This window comes from Hordeum vulgare, chromosome 6H, assembly GCF_904849725.1.
Source record: "Hordeum vulgare subsp. vulgare chromosome 6H, MorexV3_pseudomolecules_assembly, whole genome shotgun sequence".
Lineage (NCBI taxonomy): Eukaryota > Viridiplantae > Streptophyta > Magnoliopsida > Poales > Poaceae > Hordeum > Hordeum vulgare.
Genome location: NC_058523.1, coordinates 19,413,174 through 19,439,406, shown reverse-complemented (window position 1 = coordinate 19,439,406; position 26,233 = coordinate 19,413,174). Strand labels below are relative to the sequence as shown.

At 45.4% G+C, this 26,233-nt stretch overlaps 1 protein-coding gene and 1 pseudogene across 1 annotated transcript; one reads left to right on the top strand and one right to left on the bottom strand.

Moving 5' to 3' along the window:
- The first annotated feature begins 4,794 nt into the window (after positions 1-4,794).
- Positions 4,795-8,783, top strand: LOC123404935. The gene is made up of 3 exons (XM_045098838.1): positions 4,795-5,884; positions 6,862-6,959; positions 8,571-8,783. The coding sequence occupies exons 1-2, from the start codon at positions 4,795-4,797 to the stop codon at positions 6,912-6,914; spliced, it is 1,143 nt and encodes a 380-aa protein (XP_044954773.1). The 3' UTR covers positions 6,915-6,959; positions 8,571-8,783.
- Positions 8,784-9,189: 406 nt separating this feature from the next.
- On the bottom strand, positions 9,190-11,192 carry LOC123404934 (annotated as a pseudogene).
- Positions 11,193-26,233: the final 15,041 nt, after the last annotated feature.

Genomic DNA, 26,233 nt, shown 5'->3' with positions numbered 1-26,233 from the left:
CACCTTCTATCTCAAATCCGAGGGCAAAGTGTTTGTTGCTAAGAACGGAACTTTTCTCGAGAAGGAGTTTCTCTCGAGAGAATTGAGTGGGAGGCAGATAGAACTTGACGAGGTTGTCGAACCTCTCATCCCTCTGGATGGTGGCGCAGGGCAAGGGGAAACCTCTGTCATTGCGACGCCGGTTGAGGAGGAAGTTAATGATGATGATCATGAAACTCCAGTTCAAGTTTCTGTTGAACCACGCAGGTCGACGAGATCACGCGCTGCTCCAGAGTGGTACGGTAATCCCGTCTTATCAATCATGTTGTTAGACAACAATGAACCTGCAAATTATGAAGAAGCAATGGTGGGCCCAGATTCCAACAAATGGCTAGAAGCCATGAAATCCGAGATAGGATCCATGTATGAGAATAAAGTGTGGACTTTAGAGATACTACCTGAGGGCCGCAAGGCTATTCAAAACAAATGGATCTTTAAGAAGAAGACGGACGCTGACGGTAATGTGACCGTTTATAAAGCTCGACTTGTGGCAAAGGGTTTTTCACAAGTTCCAGGAGTTGACTACGATGAGACTTTCTCACCCGTAGCGATGCTTAAGTCCGTCAGAATCATGTTAGCAATAGCTGCATTTTTGATTATGAAATCTGGCAGATGGATGTCAAATCGGCATTCCTTAACGGTTTCCTTAAGGAAGAGTTGTATATGATGCAACCCGAAGGTTTTGTCGATCCTAAAAATGCTGACAAGGTGTGCAAGCTCCAGCGATCCATTTATGGACTGGTGCAAGCATCTCGGAGTTGGAACAAACGCTTTGATGAGGTGATCAAAGCATTTGGGTTTATACAAGTGGTTGGAGAATCTTGTATTTACAAGAAGGTGAGTGGGAGCACTGTGGCGTTTCTAATATTATATGTGGATGACATATTACTGATTGGAAACAACGTAGAGCTTTTGGAGAGCATAAAAGGTTACTTGAATAAAAGTTTCTCTATGAAGGACCTAGGAGAAGCTGCTTACATACTAGGCATTAAGATCTATAGGGATAGATCAAAACGCCTGATAGGACTTTCACAAAGCACATACCTTGATAAAGTTTTGAAGAGGTTCAAAATGGAATAGTCCAAGAAAGGGTTCTTGCCAGTGTTACAAGGTACGAGATTGAGTAAGACTCAGTGCCCAGCAACTGATGAAGATAGAGAGCATATGCGTTCCGTCCCCTATGCTTCGGCCATAGGTTCTATCATGTATGCAATGCTGTGCACTAGACCGGATGTTAGCCTGGCCATAAGTATGGCAGGTAGGTTCCAGAGTAATCTAGGAGTGGATCACTGGACGGCGGTCAAGAATATCCTAAAGTACCTGAAAAGGACTAAGGAGATGTTTCTCGTGTATGGAGGTGACGAAGAGCTCGCCGTAAAAGGTTACGTCGATGCAAGCTTTGACACAGATCCGGACGACTCTAAGTCGCAAAACGGATACGTATTTATTCTTAATGGGGGTGCAGTAAGCTGGTGCAGTTCCAAGCAAAGCGTCGTAGCAGATTCTACATGTGAAGCTGAGTACATGGCTGCCTCGGAGGCGGCTAAGGAGGGTGTATGGATGAAGCAGTTCATGACGGATCTTGGAGTGGTGCCAAGTGCACTGGATCCAATAACCTTGTTCTGTGACAACACTGGTGCCATTGCCTTAGCGAAGGAACCAAGGTTTCACAAGAAGACCAGACACATCAAACGACGCTTCAACCTCATCCGCGACTACGTCGAGGAGGAGGACGTAAATATATGCAAAGTGCACACGGATCTGAATGTAGCAGACCCGCTGACTAAACCTCTTCCACGGCCAAAACATGATCGACACTAGAACTGTATGGGTGTTACATTTATTACAATGTAATTCACATGGTGATGTGAGGGCTAGATTATTGACTCTAGTGCAAGTGGGAGACTTTTGGAATTATGCCCTAGAGGCAATAATAAATGTATAGTTATTATTATAATTCCTGTATCAAGACAATAGTTTATTATCCATGCTATAATTGTATTGAATGAAGACTCATTTACATGTGTGGATACATAGACAAAACACCGTCCCTAGCATGCCTCTAGTTGGCTAGCCAGTTGATCGATGATAGTCAGTGTCTTCTGATTATGAACAAGGTGTTGTTGCTTGATAACTGGATCACGTCATTGGGAGAATCACGTGATGGACTAGACCCAAACTAATAGACGTAGCATGTTGATTGTGTCATTTTGTTGCTACTGTTTTCTGCGTGTCAAGTATTTATTCCTATGACCATGAGATCATATAACTCACTGACACCGGAGGAATGCTTTGTGTGTATCAAACGTCGCAACGTAACTCGGTGACTATAAAGATGCTCTACAGGTATCTCCGAAGGTGTTAGTTGAGTTAGTATGGATCAAGACTGGGATTTGTCACTCCGTATGACGGAGAGGTATCTCGGGGCCCACTCGGTAATACAACATCACACACAAGCCTTGCAAGCAATGTAACTTAGTGTAAGTTGCGGGATCTTGTATTACGGAACGAGTAAAGAGACTTGCCGGTAAACGAGATTGAAATAGGTATACGAATACTGACGATCGAATCTCGGGCAAGTAACATACCGAAGGACAAAGGGAATGACATACGGGATTATACGAATCCTTGGCACTGAGGTTCAAACGATAAGATCTTCGTAGAATATGTAGGATCCAATATGGGCATCCAGGTCCCGCTATTGGATATTGACCGAGGAGTCTCTCGGGTCATGTCTACATAGTTCTCGAACCCGCAGGGTCTGCACACTTCAGGTTCGACGTTGTTTTACCGGAAGTTGTTCGGAGTCCCGGATGAGATCACGGACGTCACGAGGGTTTCCGTAATGGTCCGGAAACGAAGATTGATATATAGGATGACCTCATTTGATTACCGGAAGGTTTTCGGAGTTACCGGGAATGTACCGGGAATGACGAATGGGTTCCGGGAGTTCACCGGGGGGGGGGGGGGGGGCAACCCACCCCGGGGAAGCCCATAGGCTTTGGGAAGACACACCAGCCCTTAGTGGGCTGGTGGGACAGCCCCAAAGGGGCCTATGCGCCAAGAGAAAGAAAATCAAAGGAAAAAAAAAAGAGGGAAGAGGTGGGAAGGGAGGGGGACTCCTCCCACCAAACCAAGTCCAACTCGGTTTGGGGGGGGGAGTCCTCCCCCCCTTGGCTCGGCCGACTCCTTGGGAGTCCCTTGGACCCCAAGGCAAGGTCCCCCTCCCTCCTCCTATATATATGGGGCTTTTAGGGCAGATTTGAGACGACTTTCTCACGGCTGCCCGACCACATACCTCCATAGTTTTTCCTCTAGATCGCGTTTCTGCGGAGCTCGGGCGGAGCCCTGCTGAGACGAGATCATCACCAACCTCCGGAGCGCCGTCACGCTGCCGGAGAACTCTTCTACCTCTCCGTCTCTCTTGCTGGATCAAGAAGGCCGAGATCATCGTCGAGCTGTACGTGTGCTGAACGCAGAGGTGCCGTCCGTTCGGTACTAGATCGTGGGACTGATCGCGGGATTGTTCGCGGGGCGGATCGAGGGACGTGAAGACGTTCCACTACATCAACCGCGTTCTCTAACGCTTCTGCTGTTCGATCTACAAGGGTACGTAGATCACTCATCCCCTCTCGTAGATGGACATCACCATGATAGGTCTTCGTGCGCGTAGGAAAATTTTTGTTTCCCATGCGACGTTCCCCAACAGTACACGCGTGGTCGCCTCTCCCGATCAAATACATCCTCAAACAACGTTCCAGTTGCTGAAACTAACTCGTTGTTTCGGCTCCGACATTGCACGTCCGATGTACACGCGCGGTCGCTCCTCGGATCAAATACATCCTGAAACAACATTTAATTTGCTGAAACTAGCTCATTGTTTCGCCCCCGACATCGCACGCCTGATGTACACGCGCGGTCGCTTCCCTCGATCAAATACATCCTGAAACAACGTTCCAGTTGCTGAAACAAGCTCGTTGTTTCGGCCCTGACATCAAGCGGCCGAACGGCGTTCTTCACTTTTGCAATATAGGTAATGTTGCAAAAACATTTGCATCAGAGGTCATGCCGCAAAAACTTCTGCAACAAAGGTCATGTTGCAGAAAACTTTTGCAACATAGGTCAGGTTGCATAATTTTTTTCTTTGTATTTTTGTAACACATGTACTATTGCGAAAGAAACTTTTGCAACAAAGATCATGTTGCAGATAACTTTTACAACATAGGTCTGGTTGTAGAATTTTTATTTCTTCGTCTTTTGCAATGCAAGTACTGTTGCGGAAAAAACTTTTGCAACAAAGGTCATATTGCAGAAAACTTTTGCAACATAGGTTAAGTTGTAGAAAAAAACTTGATCTTTTGACAACAGAGCTAATGTTGCAAAAACTTGTCTAAATTACAGCCGCCGTTCACCGCTATAGTTAGCAACACAAGATAAAATAGAAAAATGCACGTCATAGGCAAGAGGAATGACAGACTATGCATGCGAGCGTCAGAACGTGCCTGACCAAGCATGGATCAAGCGATCCAACGACTGCGCGGGTGGCGGAGCTCTCCGCGCGATCATCCGGTAGAGAGTTAGCGTTTTCCTTTCTAAAAACGACAGCTTTTCTAAAAGAATAACTTCAACCGCAGTGCAGCTTCATTTTTTGTTTGTGTGAAAGGATAGTTTTGGGCTTTAATCGCACAATTGCACCCTAGACTCCGGCATTGCCGCTGCACCCTAGACTCCGCCGCCGCCGCCCCCATGAGCGCCATGACGGCCGCCCTCCACCACCGCCCCCGCTCCCGCCCGCCTTTGGAAGACGAGGATCTGCTCTCCGAGATCCTCCTCCGCCTCCCGCCGCAGCCGTCCTCCCTCCCCCGCGCCTCCGCCGTCTGGAAGCGCTGGCGCCGCCTCGTCTCCGATCCAGCCTTCTCCCGCCGCTACCGCCGACACCACCGCCGCAGGCCTCCCCTCCTCGGTTTCTTCCGCGACCGCTATCCATCCATCACATACACGCCTGCCATGGAGGCCCCCGACCGTGTCCCCGCCGGGCGCTTCTCCTTGCATCTCACTGGCAGCTACAGTGTCCTCAGCTGCCGCCATGGCCTCGTGCTCATCTTCGAAACGACGTGGGACTATGTCCTGGTGTGGGACCCCGTCACCGGCGATCAGCACCGTGTTGCTGCTCCCGCAGGGATCGACATGGACACAACCCCCATGGACGGGCAGGTGCTTCGTGCTGCTGCCGACGCCCAGCACTTCCAGGTGGTATTGGTTAACTCCGAAAAGAAATATGCACGAGTGGTCGTCGCCATTTACTCGTCGGAGACCGGTGCATGGAGTAATCTCATCCAAACTCCGGTTCCGCTTGAGGCCATGGAATATGAAGCCATGCCCCCTGTGCTGGTCGAGGATTCTCTTTACATCTTGCTCCCTGGGGATACTACAAGTGTAATTCTCCAGGTTGATTTGGGTACCCAGAGCCTAGCTGTGTTAGGTGTGCCAATGGATACCTTTGCCAAAGATCAATACTTGATGCTTATCCGAGCAGAGGGTGGCGGGCTGGGCGTTCTCTCCCTGACAGGATTCATCGCCAAGTTATGGAAGAGGAATAACGACTCTGATGGTGTCGCTTCATGGGTGCTGGGACGAACTTTTGAACTGGACAAGCTACTTCCCTTGAGTTCAGAGAAGATGAGGCGCATGCCCCTCGTAGCTTATGCTGAGGAAAATAATGTGGCTTTCTGGCGGACACTTGGCAGTATCTTCATGGTCCAGCTTGACTCATTGCAGTTCAGTAAACTCCCTGACAACAAAAACGATTTCATCTGTTATCCATTTGAAAGTGTCTATGCTGCAGGTAATAGAATGTCCTCAAATTCTGGTTATAACAGAACCATGCCTACTTTCTATAATTGGTTGATGGCATGCTATTCACATCCTTTTGTGTTAAGCTAATTATTTTAAGTGGTGTCAATTACTTGTTTCTTTTGCTCTTTAATGACCTCTTCAACATATGGAGAATTTGGTCTGTAGTGTTTTTGTTATGATGCTTGACTGCTTGTGTGGTAGCTTTATTTGATGGTCATGGTCTGAATTCACATATGTTACTAGTAGTAGCTAATCTGCTAGTGTCCTTTATGCCTTTTATGTCATCAGTTCATCATTATCTTGTTTGTCAACAAATAGGCAGCGATGCGTTTTCCACAATATCACAGTTGAACTATGTGTTTCAAGCGAGAGGTAGCAAACTGTATTTATCATTTTATTATATGAATATCTATTCAGTAATACGATGAACACAAGGACTGATAAAGTCTTTCTGTATTAGGTGAACTAAATTTCACTGTTTCCTGCCTGTTGACGTATTCAGGAATTGTACGCTGGTAGTGTTTGTGCCGCGGTGCCGATTTTACTCATGTTGAAAACAACTGCATAAAAACTAGATTGAACCTACTGAAATGTCAAATAGGTAGATCAATTGTTATTTTTGGATGCTTAAATCTACTTATATCTGTTCATTTGATATTGTTATCGGTGCTATCTTGATATTCTTAAATTAGTGATGAAAAATTGGTTTGAAATTTATGAATAATTGTTCATTTTATCTCTTGCTTGATATTTTTTCTGCAGTTTTTTCTCATGTTGAAAACAACTACATGCGAATATTCTTTTAATGTGTCAGGCTGTATGGTTTTGTTTATCTTCCTAATGTTTTATCAGAACAGAGTTATTTTTTTCCAGATTACAAAATTGTGAGTTATGTAAATATCGTGTTGATGCCTCGTTGTATATCTTTAGCTTTCCATTAGGTTGTTTGACTTCTTATGATTGCAGAAATAAGCATTGGTTGTGGACATGCTGGAGCTGATCAAGATATGCTAGTGTGATATACTGGTATAGCAGGAAAGCTTGTCTTCTGAATGTATTTTGAGGTATCTGAAGTTCTGAACTGTTCTTTCAAAACACATGTATTTGTTTTCCTTTTTACTGCCATTCCTCAATTACTAAATTGCAAGAGAGGTCTGTGAGCTTCTCTCTACAATCTTTGGTTTAACTGTTCCCCACCTGGCCATTTCTCATCATGCTTCCATGGCAGGCTGCATCGTGTTTTTTCTCTCTATGCCCTGCTTCCTCATCCCTTCCTCAGTAGCTCTCCATTCTCTTCCTCATGCCTTCACCCACTTACATTCTTTTTTATTTGCTGATATTTCAAGCCCCTCCACTGGATATGCTCTTTCGCTTGCCTTTCCCTTCCATCCAGCTGCCTTGCTTTCACTTTGCCTCCTCCTTAGTACTCCCCAAGCCCCTTCCAGTAGTGCTGGTTCTTCTCTCTCTAGCTCTTCAGATGACTAATGACTTACCCTCCACCCTTTTTGTGTAAAGTTTTTTTCCTACTCGGTCATAGATTATAGAGAAAGGTGTGATAGCTCCCGGGTGCTAGCAGAATGAAATACGTGCTCTTTCGTGTTTCATGTTTTTTTTGTTTTAATGTCACCACTTGCTACATTGCCTTTGATTAATTTTTTGCGGTTATGGATATATCAGGCCGTAGTGTGAGTGTGTGACTTGTAGGTTTTTCTCTCTGCCTAAGTGACCAACAACTAACAATACCATTTGTTTCATACTTCATTTATGTTTGCTTATCGCTATGACATTCCACATTGCTGCTTATTTTGGATCATTGTGAATTGTGATACTAGTGCACTAATTATTGTATCAGTTTCTAAAGAGCAAGTCTTCGTGAAATGTTGTACTACTTTTTATCATTTTTCATGCAGTTTAATGGATGGTTATTCTAGTTTTAGGCAGTTCGCTTAAATATTGTCTCAATGCCTCTGATTGTCAGTTTAAGTTGCAGATGCAATTGGCCATAGTTTGCTCCGAACTAATCTGTAGCTATGCTTTGTGGCAGTTTAATTTCTTCAATTTGATCATTATGGTTGATGTTTAACACTATATATTAAAGATATCATCAAAATGTCATGAGAAGATTCACCATGAATACTGCTTTCGCAACAAATTGCACTATGTACTAACAACATATTATCATTGGAAGTAGTGGTCAAATGATGTGCAGAGTAAAAAAATGACATGTATTCTTGACCGAAGGAAGTCTATCTGTTAACAAGGCGATGCATAATCCCTTCGTTCAGGCTCCTACTGCATGAATCTGATTAAATTAGTGATTAACTAGCTGTTTCTGCATCTAAAAAAAGGAACACTTATGAGCTAGAAACATGAAAAGGATGCCTAGGAGCTAGAAACTTGATGTTTCAGATTTTCTACTCCATGAACCCCTCATATGCCCACTGATCTTTTAGCTTCTACTAGGACCAAATATGCCCACAAATTACCTATTATGCGTTTCAACTTTCCAATGTTGTTTTTGTAATGCTGAGATGATTCGACTTTAAAGATGTCCAGAATGGTGAAGCTAATGTTTACTATTTGAGTCATACAAAATAGTCTGATATAACTTTAAGAGCATTTCCATGAATGAATGGTACACATTTAGTTTGACTGATGCTGTGATTACCTTGCAGGTATCTACAGTTACAATCTGGTGGCTGAGATGTAGAAAGGGCTTGTTTGCTGCGATCCGCGAGGAAAATCCATCCTCTATGTAGGATACACTAGTCATATCTGAAATTAATCGCTTATTTTGATCAGACCTCTCTGTTATCTAATTTCTCTAGTCAATTGTTCAACTGGCATGAAGATATAATGGGCTTGCTACGCTTAATTAGTACCTTTCAGCTGATCTTGCTTGCATTTTGTGTATGCTCATGTTTTTACTGGTTTCTTGTGATTGTGTTCCATGTTGTATCAGGGAGGACAAATTCTGCGTAAAATTTCTGCTCATGCCCCCATTTAGCGTGTTTATTTAAACGTTGCTCTGACTAATGAATGTTGAGTTCTTTTGCTTTTATTGAGATTCAGGGAAGGGTTGGATGAGATTTCTAATGTTTGAGTGGATGATATTGCTAAGGCTTGGAGTATGAAATAAACATGTCACTTTGAGATTTGCAAAATTTAACACAAGTGGTGCGCGGACACGCAAAACACATTTTATTAATTGGTTTGGCAATCACAGCCGTTCAACATCATATGATCCCATGATCCACAGGCTGTTCAGCTCTTTATTTTGAAGGCTACTTGGCGTTAATTATTGCCCCACCTGTTGTTGCACTGAGCTATACAATCCGCAACACCTTGTGTATCTGCAAAATGGCCAAGATGAGCACATGATCCTCAGTACAGACGGTGATTCTTCTTCATATCAACAGAAAAAAGGGAGCATATATTGCATCGATGTGTTGACACCAGCTTTTGGCACGGAATAAAATCATATTAAGGTGAACTCAAAGGAAAAGTGCTCCACATGAAAGAGTTTTGTGGTGTTGACATGAATATTTTTGGAGTTTGGACCATTGCTGTCCAATCTGATATTGAAGGCCGAAACTGTGTTCGGAGTGCTGAGATTTCATATTCAGAGTACTGTTCGGCCTGTTAAGCCAACAAGACAGCCTCATATGAAAAAATGTTCAACATGAATTGTGTTCGCCTCGTCGAGCCGATCCATTTTGATATATATTTTGTATCAATGCGGGTATGTGTATGACCTGAAGGGACAAAACAAGATCGGGCTGAAGTTTCACTCAGAGATCCGAGTGGAAAGTTTACCATCCGAGTGGAGTGCCATCCGAGTGGAGTGCCATTCGAGTGGAAAGTTTGCCATTCGAGTGAAAAGTTTCTAAACACGAGTGGAACTTGGGTGAGATACATGAATTCCGAGTGAAAGTATAACTATACGAGTGAAGGCTTGATGACCGAGTGAAAAGTTTCCAAATACGAGTGGAATTTCGGTCAAGGAATCGTGGATTTAGAGTGAAAATTGTTGTTCGAGTGAAAATCACTCGACCGACTAAAAGGGGCTCCGAATCCGAGTGATTCAACTAGAAGGTAGAGATTGGCCTGTATGGTCATCTAGATAGCCTCGGATGGAAAAGTGTTCAACATGAAAGTTGTTTGTAACGTTGAAATGGTCAACTTTTCTTTTAAGGTCATTATCATATGAGGTAGTACACGGCCTGCAAGGATGCTACAACACTCGGACGGTCCAGTCCGCTATAGGACCGAGGCCGATTCAAAGTTGCATATGACTTCGTGGAGTATTCAAGATGACCTTATTTGGAAAAGTGATCAACATGAGAGTTGTTTGTATCGTCAAGACGGTCGATTTTGATATATAAATCGTCCCAATCGGAGGATATATGCAGATTTCACAGCCTACGCAAGAAACAAGAAAGAAGATTGGGCCAGATTTGGGCTGAATCCGAGTTAGACTAGAAGTAGGACTCTAGGACGTGATTTGCTGTAGTTTTCTTGTAAGGAAAGCCTAGATGAATCCTTTGCTTGTACGGGAAGTCCAGTCGCCTCTTATATATGTTGGGGGTGACGGCCGATTGAACAACACACAATCGAAACATCAATATACTATTTTTTCATCCACGTTTCATCCTCCCATCGTTTTCATCTCTCGTTCTTCATTGTTCCTCGAATTTGAGAGCTGCGAATCCCGAGGCCCTAGGGCGAGCGAATCAACCTAGGGCAGCCCATAGCCGCCGCACTCCTTGACGGGGTCTTTTCCGGACATGTGGGGTTTCGGGTCCTCAAAAGCACCTGACGGTTGTCTCGCGTATCGCGCTGTCGGTCGGGTCTCCTTCGACGTGAGCTGCGGTGCATCACCCCCGACATCGAGGGTACACGTGACGTGTTCGTGTGTCAACACGATGTTGGTCTATAAACGGAGCAAATGGAATGCAAGTACAGACAAGAATTCATCTATAAATGGAGCAAATGGAATGCAAGGTGTCTGTTGGTCTTACAGGTCGGCGCCACGGACTGGTCGCAGAAGGAGTCCGTGCTGGAGAGTGGAGACCATGATGCATGCAGCAAGGGCGTCCTTCTTGTCGATGCCGTCACAGTTGCCAGCGGTCGGCGTTGCAGAGCCACCAAGGGACACTGTGCCTGCACCCATCGTGGCGCTGCTGGTAACAGTCGCAGAAGGACATGCCGGCCACCTGCTGTTTGGATGGCACTGACATGATGAGGACCATGATGCACAGGGCGGCAATGGCGGGCGCCCGCTTGTTTACCTCCATGTTCTCTCCTTCTGTGGGAGCTATATGACAAGAGAACTACTGTGGGAGTTTTCAGGTGATTGGTGGCTCTCTTAGTCAGTCAGAGTTTTTTTAGAAAAGGAGGCTAAGCACCGACCTCTGCATCGAATGATGCATGCAGCCATCTTTATTACTTATTCAACAAAGGTCTAACAAGTACATACATCAAATCATCCGAAACCCCCTCTCACACCTACATACCGTGATAATGTGGAGTGCTCTCACTCCCCATATCTAAATCCGGTGGCGTCTCCGATCCACCCACATAACGTATCGGAACGCACAACCGGTGCAGCAGACCTAAAGCGTACACCACATGCACACGTTTTAGAAGCCGCCATCATCCTCGAACCGTTGAACCATCTTCAGGAGAGAGATCCACGTAATCCTTGTCAGTCCAGCCATCCGTCGACGCCACCACGACGCCCAACGGCACCACCTCCCCGCGCTCCTCCATCCAAACGCGAAGGCTCAGTAAAATCTGTCGTGCGTAGCACCTGCCGACCAGGCATGACAAAGCGTAGCACCTGTCGGCCAGGCATAACCTGACATCACCACTGAAGCTCCGTGCTGGACGAAGACGCTCCACCTCCTGTCACCGTCTTCCAGCACTGCTCCACAAACGATGCTTCCTAGAGAGGAACGACACCGCAATGCCGCCATCGTCCGATCTGAAAAACCAGATCCTAGGGTTTCCCCCGGAGCAGGACGAGTGGATCAACAGTAGTTACAGAACGAAGCCTTCATCAAGGTAACGACTCAGAAAGCCGCCATCGTTCGCCGTCGGCATGGTTTTCACCGGCAACCATGTCTCCCCACCATCAGACCCGTCATCCCCCGCGGAGGGGACGCCGCCAATTAGTCAGTCAGAGTGTATGGTCCTTATATACTGGAGTTGGGCCATGTCGATATTTGACCTGGATAATTTGTAGTGTAACATGACAAAGTATTTTAGAATTTTCTAGCACACAAATCACCCACAATTTCAGGCTTAGTTGTTGTGTAGCCAGTTTTGCCATGCTATTGATTTCCTGACTAAGATGGTGCCTGCTGCCAATTACTAGCCCCTAGTGGAGCACCTGAAAATAACCTTGGATCTTAAACCGATTAGGCAAGCGCATGCTACTCATATTTCTATTTTCCTTGTGAAAATGCCCGTACTGATGTAGAAAGAAAACCGAATGCAGTTTTCATACAATGCTGTTTAGTACTCCCTCCGGTCCTTTTTAGTTTGCACATTAGCTTTGTCCAAAGTCAAAGTATCTCTACTTTGACCAAATTTATAGAAACATGTATCAAAATTCACAATGTCAAATTAATATTGTTAGATTCATTACGAAAGGTAGTTTCATGATACGTATATTTTTTAATATATATTTGATCAAACTTTGTAAAGTTTAACTTGACCCAAATCTAATATGTGGAGTAAAAAGGACCGGAGGGAGTATAATAGTAAGGGACAGATTGCTATATAAAGATCAAAGTAAGATTAGGTAGCTAGATCAAAGTGTCCTAGACAACGTTATGTGCACATCCGAGTTTGAGTCCAAACCAGTGTCTTGTACAAGTTGCAAACGAGCCTGGGTCGCGTCGTGTTGGTTGCCGACTCGGCAACGCGTTGGGCGCGACGACGTTGTATGCCTTTATATACCAAGCTAAACTATGAAAACGGTGGAAGCAATACGCACCACCAAATACCAGTTTCGTTTTGTTTGATTCGCTACGTTCCGTCGAGACGATCAACTCATTCAGTCAACCACAAGCTAGCTATAGGATCCATCCACCTGCCTGCTAGCTTGCTTGCTAGTGTACGTGAACCTCCGCGAGGACTTTGAGGGTCCAAAAGCCAACAATTGGTATCTAGAGCCTCGACGATCTATGATCTACGATGACGGACAGCGACGCTGAGTCGGTCAAGTCCGGCAACGGCGATGCCAAGGCGAACAAGAACGGCGACAAGGTGAAGAAGGGCGTCAAGTCAGCAATCAGTGGTGGAGGAACGAGCGGCACCAACGTCCAGGCGCATCGCAACATCCCCATCCAGTACCCGATGCTCACCGACGCCAACTACGGCGTGTGGGCGGTGAAGATGAAGATTATTCTTCGATCCCTTCAAGTGTGGGAGGCCATCACGGACGACGACGTCGACGAGGAGCGCGACGAAGGTGCCATGGTCGCCATAGCCCAGTCTGTGCTGGATTCCGTGCTGATGACATTGGCGGAGTTCGAGATGGCAAGAGAGGCGTGGAACGCACTCAAGGAGATGAGGACCGGAGAAGATCGCGTCACCAAGGCACGGGCACAAGTGCTGAAGCGCCAATTTCACAAGTTGCAGATGGAGGAAACTGAATCGGTGAACGACTACGCCATGCGTCTTACTACTCTGGTGGGAGAGATCCGCGCGCTTGGTTCAAAGCTCGAGGAGACCGAGATCGTGGAGAAAATTTTCAGTTTGGTGACTGACAAATTCACGTACATCATCGGCACGCTCGAGCAGCTTTACGACATCGACGACATGACCATAACGGAGGCGATCGGACGCCTGCGGACATGGGAAGAGAATGCTCGTGGCTGTCAGAAAGGCAAAGGAGGAGGTAGTGACCAACTCATGTACTCGCGCGCAGATTGGGAGGCCCCAAGTAGCAAAGGAAGGCGTGATGGTGGCGAAGGCTCAAGCAACATGAAGCGCGATGGACAAACCGGAAAAGGCAAGCCACAAGATCGTGGTAAGACAGACCGATCTAAAGGGCGGAAGCAACGAAACTTGAATATGTCCGAGGTCAAGTGCTATAACTGCAACGAGATGGGTCACTTTGCAAAGGATTGTCCGAAGCCTAACAAGCGGGAGATCAAGGCAAATTTGGCAAAGTAGGAAGACGAAGGTTCAGGTCTTCTGATGGCCGAAGTTTGTGATCTCGCTGAAACAGTGGTTGTGAAACCAAGCCGAAAGGTGCTACTTCATGAGAAGAATGTGACACCTAAGTTATCCGGGGATCACAACGTATCGTGGTATCTCGACACGGGTGCCAGTAACCACATGACGGGATGCAAGGAGAAATTTCTCGAGCTGAAATATGATGTTGAAGGCTCGGTCAAGTTCGGTGATGGTTCAGCGGTGGAGATTTGCGGGCAAGGATCTATCCTATTCGAGGGTCTCAGAGGCGAACATCGCATACTCACCGGAGTGTACTACATCCCACGGCTTCGCAACAACATCATCTCTATTGGGAAGCTTGACGAGAATGGATGCAAGGTGAATATCGAGAACGGAGTGATGACGATCTTCGACAACCTCCGAAACGTGCTAGCTCGTGTTAATCGCACACGGAATAGGCTATATATCCTCAACCTTGATCAATCTCAACCGGAGTGTTGGCTCGCCAAGAGTGATGATGATTCGTGGTTATGGCATGCTAGATTTGGACACGTTAACTTCTACGCCTTGAAGAAGATGTCAAAGATGGAGATGGTATACGGGATGCCATTTATCGACCATGTTGATCGAGTATGTGATGGGTGCTTGGTTGGAAAACAGCACCGCAGGCCGTTCCCTGCTCAGTCTACCTATCGTGCAAGTGATGCACTCGAGCTGCTCCATGGTGATCTATGTGGCCCTATCACCCCAGCAACTCACGCGGGAAAGAAGTATTTCTTCCTCGTGGTAGACGACTACTCGAGATATATGTGGGTAATTCTCCTACGATCCAAAGATGAGGCGTTTGAAGCGTTCAAGAAGCTGAAGGCTGCAACGGAGATGGAACACAAGTTGAAGGTTCGCGCTCTACGGACAGATCGCGGCGGAGAGTTTACATCGAACGAATTCAACGATTACTGCGAGAAGATTGGCATAAAGAGGTTCCTCACGGCACCTTACACGTTGCAGCAGAATGGGGTCGTTGAAAGGCGCAATCGAACCGTCGTTGACATGGCAAGGAGTTTACTCAAGAGCAAGAACCTGCCGGGGATTTTTTGGGGAGAAGCTGTCTCGACGGCGGTCTATCTTCTCAACCGGGCTCCAACGAAGGCGATGATCGGAAAGACTCCGTATGAAGCAATTTACGGACGTAAGCCGAATGTGTCTCATCTACGGACGTTCGGGTGCGTGGCACATGTGAAGATGGCGGAGCCACATCTCTCAAAGCTTGCCGATCGTAGCACCAAGATGGTGTTCATCGGATACGAGAGCAGTTCTGGCACCAAGGCATACCGTTTCTACGATCCACAAACCAAGCGTCTAAGGATTTCACAGGACGTCGTGTTTGAAGAAAACCAAGCGTGGAATTCGAGCGCCGCAGCCGACGATGCTCCAAACAGTAACATATTTGTAGTTGAATTTCCAACTGACGATGATGCAGGAGAAGATGTCCAGGTAGTTGGCAAGACGCCGAACCAAGGTGGCCACAATGGTAGTGATCATCATGGTGCCGACACCGACGACGACGTGCATAGGTCACAAGGAGATAGCGACAACAAAGCGCACGACACGGGTGGAGATCTCGACGACAACATCGACAACGAGGCACATAGTGACGATGACAATCAAGATGATGGTCATGATCACGACGACTACGCCGACGACGCGGATGTCGATGACACGCCCGAGACTCAACCATCTTCCTCAAGTGCATCAACATCGACACAATTTGTGTCACCTCCTTCGCAAGCCACAATGGACTCCTCAGGGCCTCGTCGCTACAAGATGCTCAAGAAAGTCTACAAGTACACAAAGCCAGTTACGCTCGAGTACTCCGGACTATGTCTGTTCGGAGTTGAGGAGCCGGCGAACTTCGTAGAGGCGAGCAAAAGCCGTAGTTGGATGCACGCCACGGATGAGGAGATGAAGGCGATTGAGAGCAAGGGCACGTGGACTTTGGTAACCCGTCCTCTAAACCAAAAGGCGATAGGTTTGAAGTGGGTTTACAAGTTAAAGAAGGACACGTACGGTGCCATTGTGAAGTACAAGGCAAGACTCGTTGCAAAGGGCTACGTTCAACGTCAAGGAGTTGACTATGATGAGGTGTTTGCACCGGTTGCTCGAATCGAGATGGTGAGAGTGCTCCTAGCTTTGGAAGCACAAGAGGATTGGAAGGTTCATCATATGGATGTTAAATCCTCTTTCCTCAACGACAATCTCACAGAAGAAGTGTACGTGGAACAACCCCTCGGCTACGAGAAGAAAGGCGAAGAAGGGAAAGTTTACAAGCTCAAGAAGGCACTTTACGGGTTGAAGCAAGCGCCAAGAGCTTGGAACTCAAAGTTAGACCGAAGTCTGGTCTCGCTCGGGTTCAAGAGATGTCCCCTCGAGCACGCAGTCTATACAAAGAACTCCAAAGGCTCAAACCTGCTAGTTGGAGTTTATGTCGACGATCTGATTATCACCGGAGATAGCGTACAAGAAATTGAACATTTCAAGGCGCAAATGAAGAACAAGTTTAACATGAGTGATCTGAGATTACTCAGCTATTACTTGGGCATCGAAGTGAAGCAAAGCTCCGGAGAGATTTCCCTATGTCAATCGGCCTACGCGGTCAAGTTATTGGAAAAGTGTGGCATGTCAGATTGCTACGAGACACAAGTTCCAATGGACCAACGTCACAAGTTGAGCAAGCGTAGCTCAAATCCGCCGGTGGACACCACAATGTATCGAAGCGTTGTGGGCAGCCTAAGATACTTGGTGCATACCCGACCTGACTTGGCTTATTCAGTCGGGATCGTGAGTCGTTTCATCGAGAATCCCATAATCGAGCACATGGGCGCGGTCAATCAAATCTTCACTAGTGGGGACAGGGCCTATAGCCCCGGCCCGTAAGGGGCTTTAGTCCCGGTTCACCAACCGGGACTAAAGGGGCAGGACTAAAGGTCTAACCTTTTCGTCCCGGCCCTGTTACACGCCGGGACTAAAGGTGCTCCACGTGGGCGCCTCGTAGCGCCCCAGGGGCAGGCCCTTTAGTCCCGGTTCGTTACACGGACCGGGACTAAAGATTTTCAGATTTTGCTGGTTTTTGGGTTTTTTATTTTTGAATGAAATTATTTTTGGGTTTTAGGGTTTTAGGGTTTAGGTGTTCGGGAGATTAACGTGATGCCTCGTTTGGTGTTCGGGAATTAGTTTTCATATAATTAAAATAGAAATAATTATGCATATATATATAAGATTAACTTATCTTACAAGCGAGCATATATATATATACAATTATATGCAGATCTGAATTATCGGGACTAGAGCCCGTCTATTCGATTGCATGGACGAACATCAGTAATGGCCCCCTATTTACACTAAATCGTCCTGTGTCATCTCTAGCTTCCGTCCTCAGAAATCCCGCAAGCTCCTCTGCAACAGCAATCGCGCGTTGCTCTGGTAGGACCTTCGTCCTCATGGCCGTGTGCTATATAAGAAGAGGAGATGAATATGAATATCAATCATGATAACAAAGAATGACGGGTAAAAATAGAGGTGTGAATGTTCATTGCTTACGTCGAATCTGTGATCCTTGAGCTCAGAGGTAAACGTGCGAATGGCCTCGCAAACATAGTATCCGCATAGATGCGTTCCCCGTGGCTGCTGGTCGCACTTTACGAGAATAAAATATATATAATCAAAATAATAATCTAGCATCATAAATGTATTGAAAATTAATAGAAGTATATCATACTACTACTTACCTGAGCCGCTCTAAAGGTCAGCTTCTCAGGAAAGTTACCGGTAGTCACGCACTTGAACCGCTTCCAAACCCTGCCCGACAAGGATAATGATTTGCTAAGTTTTTCATTAATTGATATATCAGAAAATCATCGAAAGAGACCGATAGAGCGCAAGAATGATTAAAATTACCTTTGGAGCATGTCCTGCAGGCTTTGGAACTGTTCCAAGGGTCTCGATAATGGGTCGAAGGCATCAACTCTCCCCTTATCAATTTGAATGTCCAACAGAATCCAATGGAAGCTGCACATGTATATATATATGTGTGTGTGTGTGTGTCAGTAACTTATCAATTACACTTATAAGTGAATGGACACAACAAAGTAAAGACCCTCACCTGAAGTTGTATGGAAACAGTATGTGGTCACAGAAATTTTGATCTGTTAGAAACCTTAGAACATTTTCCTCCGTCTCCTTGGGTTTGTCAGTTAGCGTCGCTATATGTATTTTATCTGGGTCAATAAACCCAATATTTAGGATGCTCTTACTTTTACAGTCCAGAATCTTCATTCTGCATAATAGAGTACAAGTTATATATAGACAATGAATTGAAATAACTAAACAAGTTATATGTAGACAACGAATTAAAAAACTTACAGACAATAGCAACTCATAACCGATTTGTCGAGGGCGTCGCCATTGTACATCTGGAAGAGTTCATCAAAGTCGATATGGATTTCTTCGGAGCGGTCGTAGTACTCCCGTGGGACACTCAACACGATCATCGTTCTCCCATTCTTTGATTCACTTAAGTACCATTTATGCAAGTAACGCATATTTGTTGGGAGATCATCTTTGCTGACCAAAGGCTCTCCCATGACAAACTGTGGCTTAGGGGCTACCAAAGCCTTGGGTATCCTGTCGTCTTGGGAAGCCAACAAATCTTCAACCGAGATACCACATTCATCCGCCAACTCCTTTGCTCTTTCAAAAGCTTGCCCCTGCACCGGAGGGGGAACATTCTTGGTTAACACCTTGAGGGGTGGGATCGACTGTTTGGTCTGTTGTCCAAGCTGAGGAACGTCTGATTTTTCTTGCTTGTAGTTGAACTTGATTTGCTCCCACTTGCACTTGCACGTGAGCTGCTCTTTTTCACTTCCTTCTGCAATGTGCGTGTATAGTCATCAGGCTTATAGTGTAAGTCATACTATGATGAAGTGGTTATGAAGTCTTTTGCCCATGCTATGTGCTTCTCGGTGTATTCCGGGCGGGGCTCAGGTTCCTTCCTTTTCATCTGCGCATCATGCTGTTCCTTTGCTATCCTCGCGTTTTCCTCGGGGGTACGATCATAAGGTCAGATAGGAAGATTAGCATGAGGTACCTTTCGGAGGGGCGACAGTTTGCGCTTTGGGGAGCTCCGTCCCTTAGAAATCTTCGACGGAGCGTTCTCGCTCGCACGCTTCCGCTTAGTATCATGTGCGGGCGGCGGCGGAGACGGACGACCCAAGTCCGGCGGCGGTGATCGAGATGGACTCGTGTTGTGATGGCCGACGTCATGTGGAGGGCTTGGAGGTAATGGAGGTGTAGGTGACCTGTGACGACTTGGAGGCGGTGTTGTCCTTGGGGCCGAGCCTGGAAGCTTGATGTAGTTCTTGTCCCATAGGATGACTCCACCCAGTACTTCTCCGAGTGTCCTCTCATCTTCGGGTCCAGCTATGTCGAGCTCCATATCATTAAACCCCGTCATGATTTCATCCACCCCGACTTTAGCAAAGCCAGCTGGAATCTCACGGCCATGCCAGCGTGCATCAGGGCCACGGCCATCAGGGTTTCGAATCAGAACACATCTCTTACAAATGGACTTCATTTTTTGGAACTTATTTGAACTCCATACTTTTTGTGTGTTCAAAATGCACCATTCAAAGGCACATCACAAAATTTCAACAATTTCTGACTTCATTTGGTATATTTCGTGCATTTACTTATTTTTTTGAGCTAGTTGACCCTGAAATTGAAAAGCACTACAAATGAACTCTGAAAATGTTGAAAGTTGGCATGCTATCATCATTTCACCCACATAGCATGTGTTAAAAAGTTGAGAGGGCTACGATAAAAACTGGATGCAGTTCGTGTACAAAACTGACAATCTCTCTCGAAGTAGCAAGGTTTCGAACCAGAACTCGTCTCTTACAAAGGGATTTCATTTTTTTGAACTTATTTGAACTCCATACTTTTTGTGTGTTCAAAATGCACCATTCAAAGGCACATCACAAAATTTCAACAATTTCTGACTTCATTTGGTATATTTCATGCATTTACTTTTTTTTTTTTGAGCTAGTTGACCCTGAAATTGAAAAGCACTACAAATGAACTCTGAAAATGTTGAAAGTTGGCATGCTATCATCATTTCACCCACATAGCATGTTGTTCAAAATGCACCATTCAAAGGCACATCACAAAATGGACAATCTCTCTCGAAGTAGAAGCGACCCCCATAATAAGAGACGACATTCTTCTTCTCTCATATATGGTGGACACTAGCTCACCTGATTTTTCAACCGTCGACAATCAGAAAATCAGGTGAAAATCAAGTGAGCTAGTGTCCACCATATATGAGAGAAGAAGAATGTCGTCTCTTATTGTGGGGGTCGCTTCTACTTCGAGAGAGATTGTCCATTTTGTGATGTGCCTTTGAATGGTGCATTTTGAACAACATGCTATAATTGTATTTCTTAGTTCATGATAATCGTTTATTATTATATTTCTTAGTTCATGATAATCATTTATTATCCATGCTATAATTGTATTGATTGGAAACACAATACTTGTGTGGATACATAGACAAAACACTGTCCCTAGTAAGCCTCTAGTTGACTAGCTCGTTGATCAAAGATGGTCAAGGTTTCCTGGCCATAGGCAAGTGTTTTCACTTGATAACGGGATCACATCATTAGGAGAATCATGTGATGGGCTAGACCCAAACTAATAGACGTAGCATGTTGATCGTGTCATTTTGTTGCTACTGTTTTCTGCGTGTCAAGTATTTGTTCCAATGACCATGAGATCATATAACTCATGAACACTGGAGGAATGCTTTGTGTGTATCAAACATCGCAACGTAACTGGGTGACTATAAAGATGCTCTACAGGTATCTCCAAAGGTGTTCGTTGAGTTAGTATGGATCGAGACTGGGATTTGTCACTCCGTGTGACGGAGAGGTATCTCGGGACCCACTCGGTAATACAACATCACACACAAGCCTTGCAAGCAATGTAGCTTAGTGTAAGTTACGGGATCTTGTATTACGGAACGAGTAAAGAGACTTGCCGGTAAACGAGATTGAAATAGGTATGCGGATACTAACGATCGAATCTCGGGCAAGTAACATACCGAAGGACAAAGGGAATGACATACGGGATTATATGAATCCTTGGCACTGAGGTTCAAACGATAAGATCTTCGTAGAATATGTAGGATCCAATATGGGCATCCAGGTCCCGCTATTGGATATTGACCGAGGAGTCTCTCGGGTCATGTCTACATAGTTCTCGAACCCGCAGGGTCTGCACACTTAAGGTTCGACGTTGTTTTATGCGTATTTGAGTTATATGGTTGGTTACCGAATGTTTTTCGGAGTCCCGGATGAGATCACGGACGTCACGAGGGTTTCCGAAATGGTCTGGAAACGAAGATTGATATATAGGATGACCTCATTTGATTACCGGAAGGTTTTCGGAGTTACCGGAAATGTACCGGGAATGACGAATGGGTTCCGGGAGTTCACCGGGGGGGGGGGGGCGCAACCCACCCCCGGGAAGCCCATAGGCCTTGAAGGTGGCGCACCAGCCCTTAGTGGGCTGGTGGGACAGCCCAAAAGGGCCCTATGCGCCTAGGAAAGAAAATCAAAGAGAAAAGAAAAAAAAGAGGATGTGGGAAGGGAAGGAAGGACTCCCACCCACCAAACCAAGTCCTACTCGGTTTGGGGGGGGGAGCCTTCCCCCCTTGGCTCGGCCGACCCCCTTGGGGCTCCTTGAGCCCCAAGGCAAGGTCCCCTCCCTCCCACCTATATATACGGAGGTTTTAGGGCTGATTTGAGACGACTTTTCCACGGCAGCCCGACCACACACCTCCACGGGTTTTCCTCTAGATCACGTTTCTGCGGAGCTCGGGCGGAGCCCTGTTGAGACAAGGTCATCACCAACCTCCGGAGCGCCGCCACGCTGCCGGAGAACTCTTCTACCTCTCCGTCTCTCTTGCTGGATCAAGAAGGCCGAGATCATCGTCGAGCTGTACGTGTGCTGAACGCGGAGGTGCCGTCCGTTCGGCACTAGATCGTGGGACTGATCGCGGGATTGTTCGCGGGGCGGATCGAGGGACGTGAGGACGTTCCACTACATCAACCGCGTTCACTAACGCTTCTGCTGTACGATCTACAAGGGTACGTAGATCACTCATCCCCTCTCGTAGATGGACATCACCATGATAGGTCTTCGTGCGCGTAGGAAATTTTTTGTTTCCCTTGCGACGTTCCCCAACAGTGGTATCAGAGCTAGGTTCATGCGTAGATGTCTTCTCGAGTAGAACACAAAAGTTTTTGTGGGCGGTGATGTGCGTTTTGCTGCCCTCCTTAGTCTTTTCTTGATTCCACGGTATTGTTGGATTGAAGCGGCTTGGACCGACATTACTCGTACGCTTACGAGAGACTGGTTTCATCGCTACGAGTAACCCCGTTGCTCAAAGATGACTGGCAAGTGTCAGTTTCTCCAACTTTAGTTGAATCGGATTTGACCGAGGAGGTCCTTAGATGAGGTTAAATAGCAACTCATATATCTCCGTTGTCGTGTTTATGTAAGTAAGATGCGATCCTATTAGATACCCGTGGTCACCACGTAAAACATGCAACAACAAAATTAGAGGACGTCTAACTTGTTTTTGCAGGGTATGCTTGTGATGTGATATGGCCAACGATGTGATGTGATATATTGGATGTATGAGATGATCATGTTGTAATAGATAATATCGACTTGCACGTCATGGTACGGCAACCGGCAGGAGCCATAGGGTTGTCTTTATACTAATGTTTGTGCTTGCAGATGCGTTTACTATTTTGCTAGGATGTAGCTTTAGTAGTAATAGCATGAGTAGCACGACAACCTCGATGGCAACACGTTGATGGAGATCATGGCGTGGCGCCGGTGACAAGAAGATCGTGCCGGTGCTTTGGTGATGGAGATCAAGAAGCACGTGATGATGGCCATATCATGTCACTTATGAATTGCATGTGATGTTAATCCTTTTATGCACCTTATTTTGCTTAGAACGACGGTAGCATTATGAGGTGATCTCTCACTAAAATTTCAAGACGAAATTGTGTTCTCCCCGACTGTGCACCGTTGCTACAGTTCATCGTTTCGAGACACCACGTGATGATCGGGTGTGATAGACTCAACGTTCATATACAACGGGTGCAAAACAGTTGCGCACGCGGAACACTCGGGTTAAGCTTGACGAGCCTAGCATGTGCAGACATGGCCTTGGAACACATGAGACCGAAAGGTCGATCATGAATCATATAGATGATATGATTAGCATAGGGATGCTTACCACTAAAACTATACTCAACTCACGTGATGATCGGACTTGAGCTAGCGTAAGTGGATCATGAACCACTCAAATGACTAAGAGAGATGTATTTTTTGAGTGAGAGTTTAGCGTATAATTTTGATTAAAGTTAAACTCTAATTATCTTGAACATAGTCTAATGGTCTTTGCGAATTACGATGTAGTTTGCGCTATAGCTCTACTGTTTTTTTATATGTTCCTAGAGAAAATTTAGTTGAAAGTTGAGAGTAGCAAACTTTGCAGACTAAGTCTGTAAAACCGAGGATTGTCCTCGTTGCTACGGAGAAGGCTTATGTCCTTAATGCACCACTCGGTGTGCTGCACCTCGAGCGTCGTCTCTGGATGCTGTGAACATTCGACATACACGTTTCTGATGACTACACGATAGTTCACTGCAAAATACTTAATGGCTTAGAAGCAAGGCGCCGAAAACATTTTGAAACGTCACGGAACATAAGAGATGTTCTAAAGAGATGAAATTGTGATTTCATGCTTGTGCCCTTGTTAAGAGGTATGAGACCTCCGACAAGATTCTTTGTTCACGAAGTAAAGGAGAAAAGCTCAATCGTTGAGCGTGTGCTCAGATTGTCTGAGTACGACAATCACTTGAATCAAGTGGGAGTTAATCTTCCAGATGAGAAAGTGATGGTTCTCCAAAGTCACTGCCACCAAGCTATGAGAGCTTCATGATGAACTATAACATATCAAGGATAGATACAATGATCCTTGAGCGATTCGCGATGTTTGACACTGCGAAAGTAGAAATCAAGAAGGAGCATCAATAGTTGATGGTTTGTAAACCACTAAGTTTCAAGAAAGGCAAGGGCTAGAAGGGATACTTCGTGAAACGGCAAAACAGTTGCTGCACTAATGAAGAGACCCAAGATTAAACCCAAACCCGAGACTAAGTGCTTCTGTAATGAGGGGAACAGTCACTGAGGGGGAGCAACTCTAGATACTTGGTAGATAAGAAGGCTGGCAAAAGTCGAAAGAAATATATTTGATATAAATGATGTTGATGTGTACTTTGCTAGTACTCCTAGTAGCACGAGGGTATTGGATACCGGTTCGGTTGCTAAGTGATTAGTAACACGAAATGAAAGCTACGACATAAACGGAGACTAGCTAAAGGCGAGGTGACGATACGGGTTGGAAGTGTTTCCAAGGTTGATATGATCAAACGTCACACGCTCCCTCTACCATCGGGATTGGTGTTAAACCTAAATAATTGTTATTTGGTGCTTGCGTTAAGCATGAACATGATTGGATCGTGTTTATTGCAATACGATTATTCATTTAAAGAGAATAATGGTTACTCTATTTCCTTGAATAATCACCTTCAATGGTTTATTGAATCTCGATCGTAGTGTTACACATGTTCATAATATTGGTGCCAAAAGATACGAGGTAATGATGATAGTACCACTTAGTTGTGGCACTGCCGCTTGAGTCATGTTGGTATAAATTGCATGAAGAGGCTCCACGCTAATGGATCTTTATACTCACTTGATTTTGAATCACTAGTGACATGCAAATCATGCCACATGAGCAAGGCCTTGTTTTCATTGAGATGAAATAAGATAGTAACTTGTTGGAGGTAATACATTTTGATGTATGCAGTCCAATGAGTGCTGAGGCACGCAGTGGATATCATTATGTTCTTACTTCAATGACGATTTGAGTAGATACTAGAGTATTTACTTAATGAATCACAAGTCTGAAATATTGAAAAGTTCAATTCTGTTTCAGAGTGAAGTTCGTCGTAACAAGAGGATAAACTATCTGCGATATGATCATAGAAATGAATATCTGAGTTACAAGTTTTGGTACGCAGTTAAGACAATGTGGAAATTGTTTCGCAGTTCATGCCACCTGGAACATCATAGTGTGATGATGTGTCTGAACGTCATAGCCATGCACTATTTGGTATGGTGAATGCTATCATGTCTCTTATCGAATTATCACTATCGTTTATGGGTTATGCATTAGAGACAACCGCATTCACTTTAAATAGGGCACCGCGTATTTCCACTGAGATGACACAGTATAGACTGAGGTTTAGAGAAATCTAAACTATCGTTTCTTGAAAGTTTGGGGCTTCGACACTTATGTGAAAAAGTTTCAGTCTGATAAGCTCGAACCCAAAGCGGATAAATGCATCTTCATATGATATCCAAAACAGTTGGGTACATCTCCTATCTCAGATTCGAAAGCAAAGTGTTTGTTTCTACAAACGGATCCTTTCTCGAGGAAAAGTTTCTCTCGAAAGAATTGAGTGGGAGGGTGGTAGAACTTGATGAGGTTATTGGACCATCACTTCAACCAGTGTGTAGCAGGGCGCATGAAGTTGTTCCTGTGGCGCCTACACCAATTGAAGTGAAAGCTGATGATGGTGATCATCGAGCATCGGATCAAGTTACTACAAGCCTCGTAGGTTGACAAGGTCACGTACTACTGGAGAGTGGTACAGTAACCCTGTCTTGGAGGTCATGTTGTTGAGCAACAGTGAACCTACGAGTTATGGAGAAAGCAATGGTGGGCCCGGATTCCGACAAATGGCTGGAAGCCATGAAATCCGAGAGAGGATCCATGTATGAAAACAAAGTGTAGACTTTGGAAGAACTACTTGATGGTCATAGGACTATTGAGTAAAGATGGATCTTTAAAAGGAAGACAGACGATGATGGTGATAAGTCACTATTAAGAAAAGCTCGACTTGTCGCAAAGATGTTTCCGACAAGATCAAAGAGTTGACTATGATGA

What these genes read in the sequence shown, in the direction of transcription:
- LOC123404935 (XM_045098838.1), top strand. Translation starts at nt 4,795, where the DNA reads ATGACGGCCGCCCTCCACCACCGCCCCCGCTCCCGCCCGCCTTTGGAA. An exon ending in TGAAAGTGTCTATGCTGCAG is followed by an intron (nt 5,885 to 6,861) that starts GTAATAGAATGT and finishes TTATGATTGCAG; the next exon opens with AAATAAGCATTGGTTGTGGA.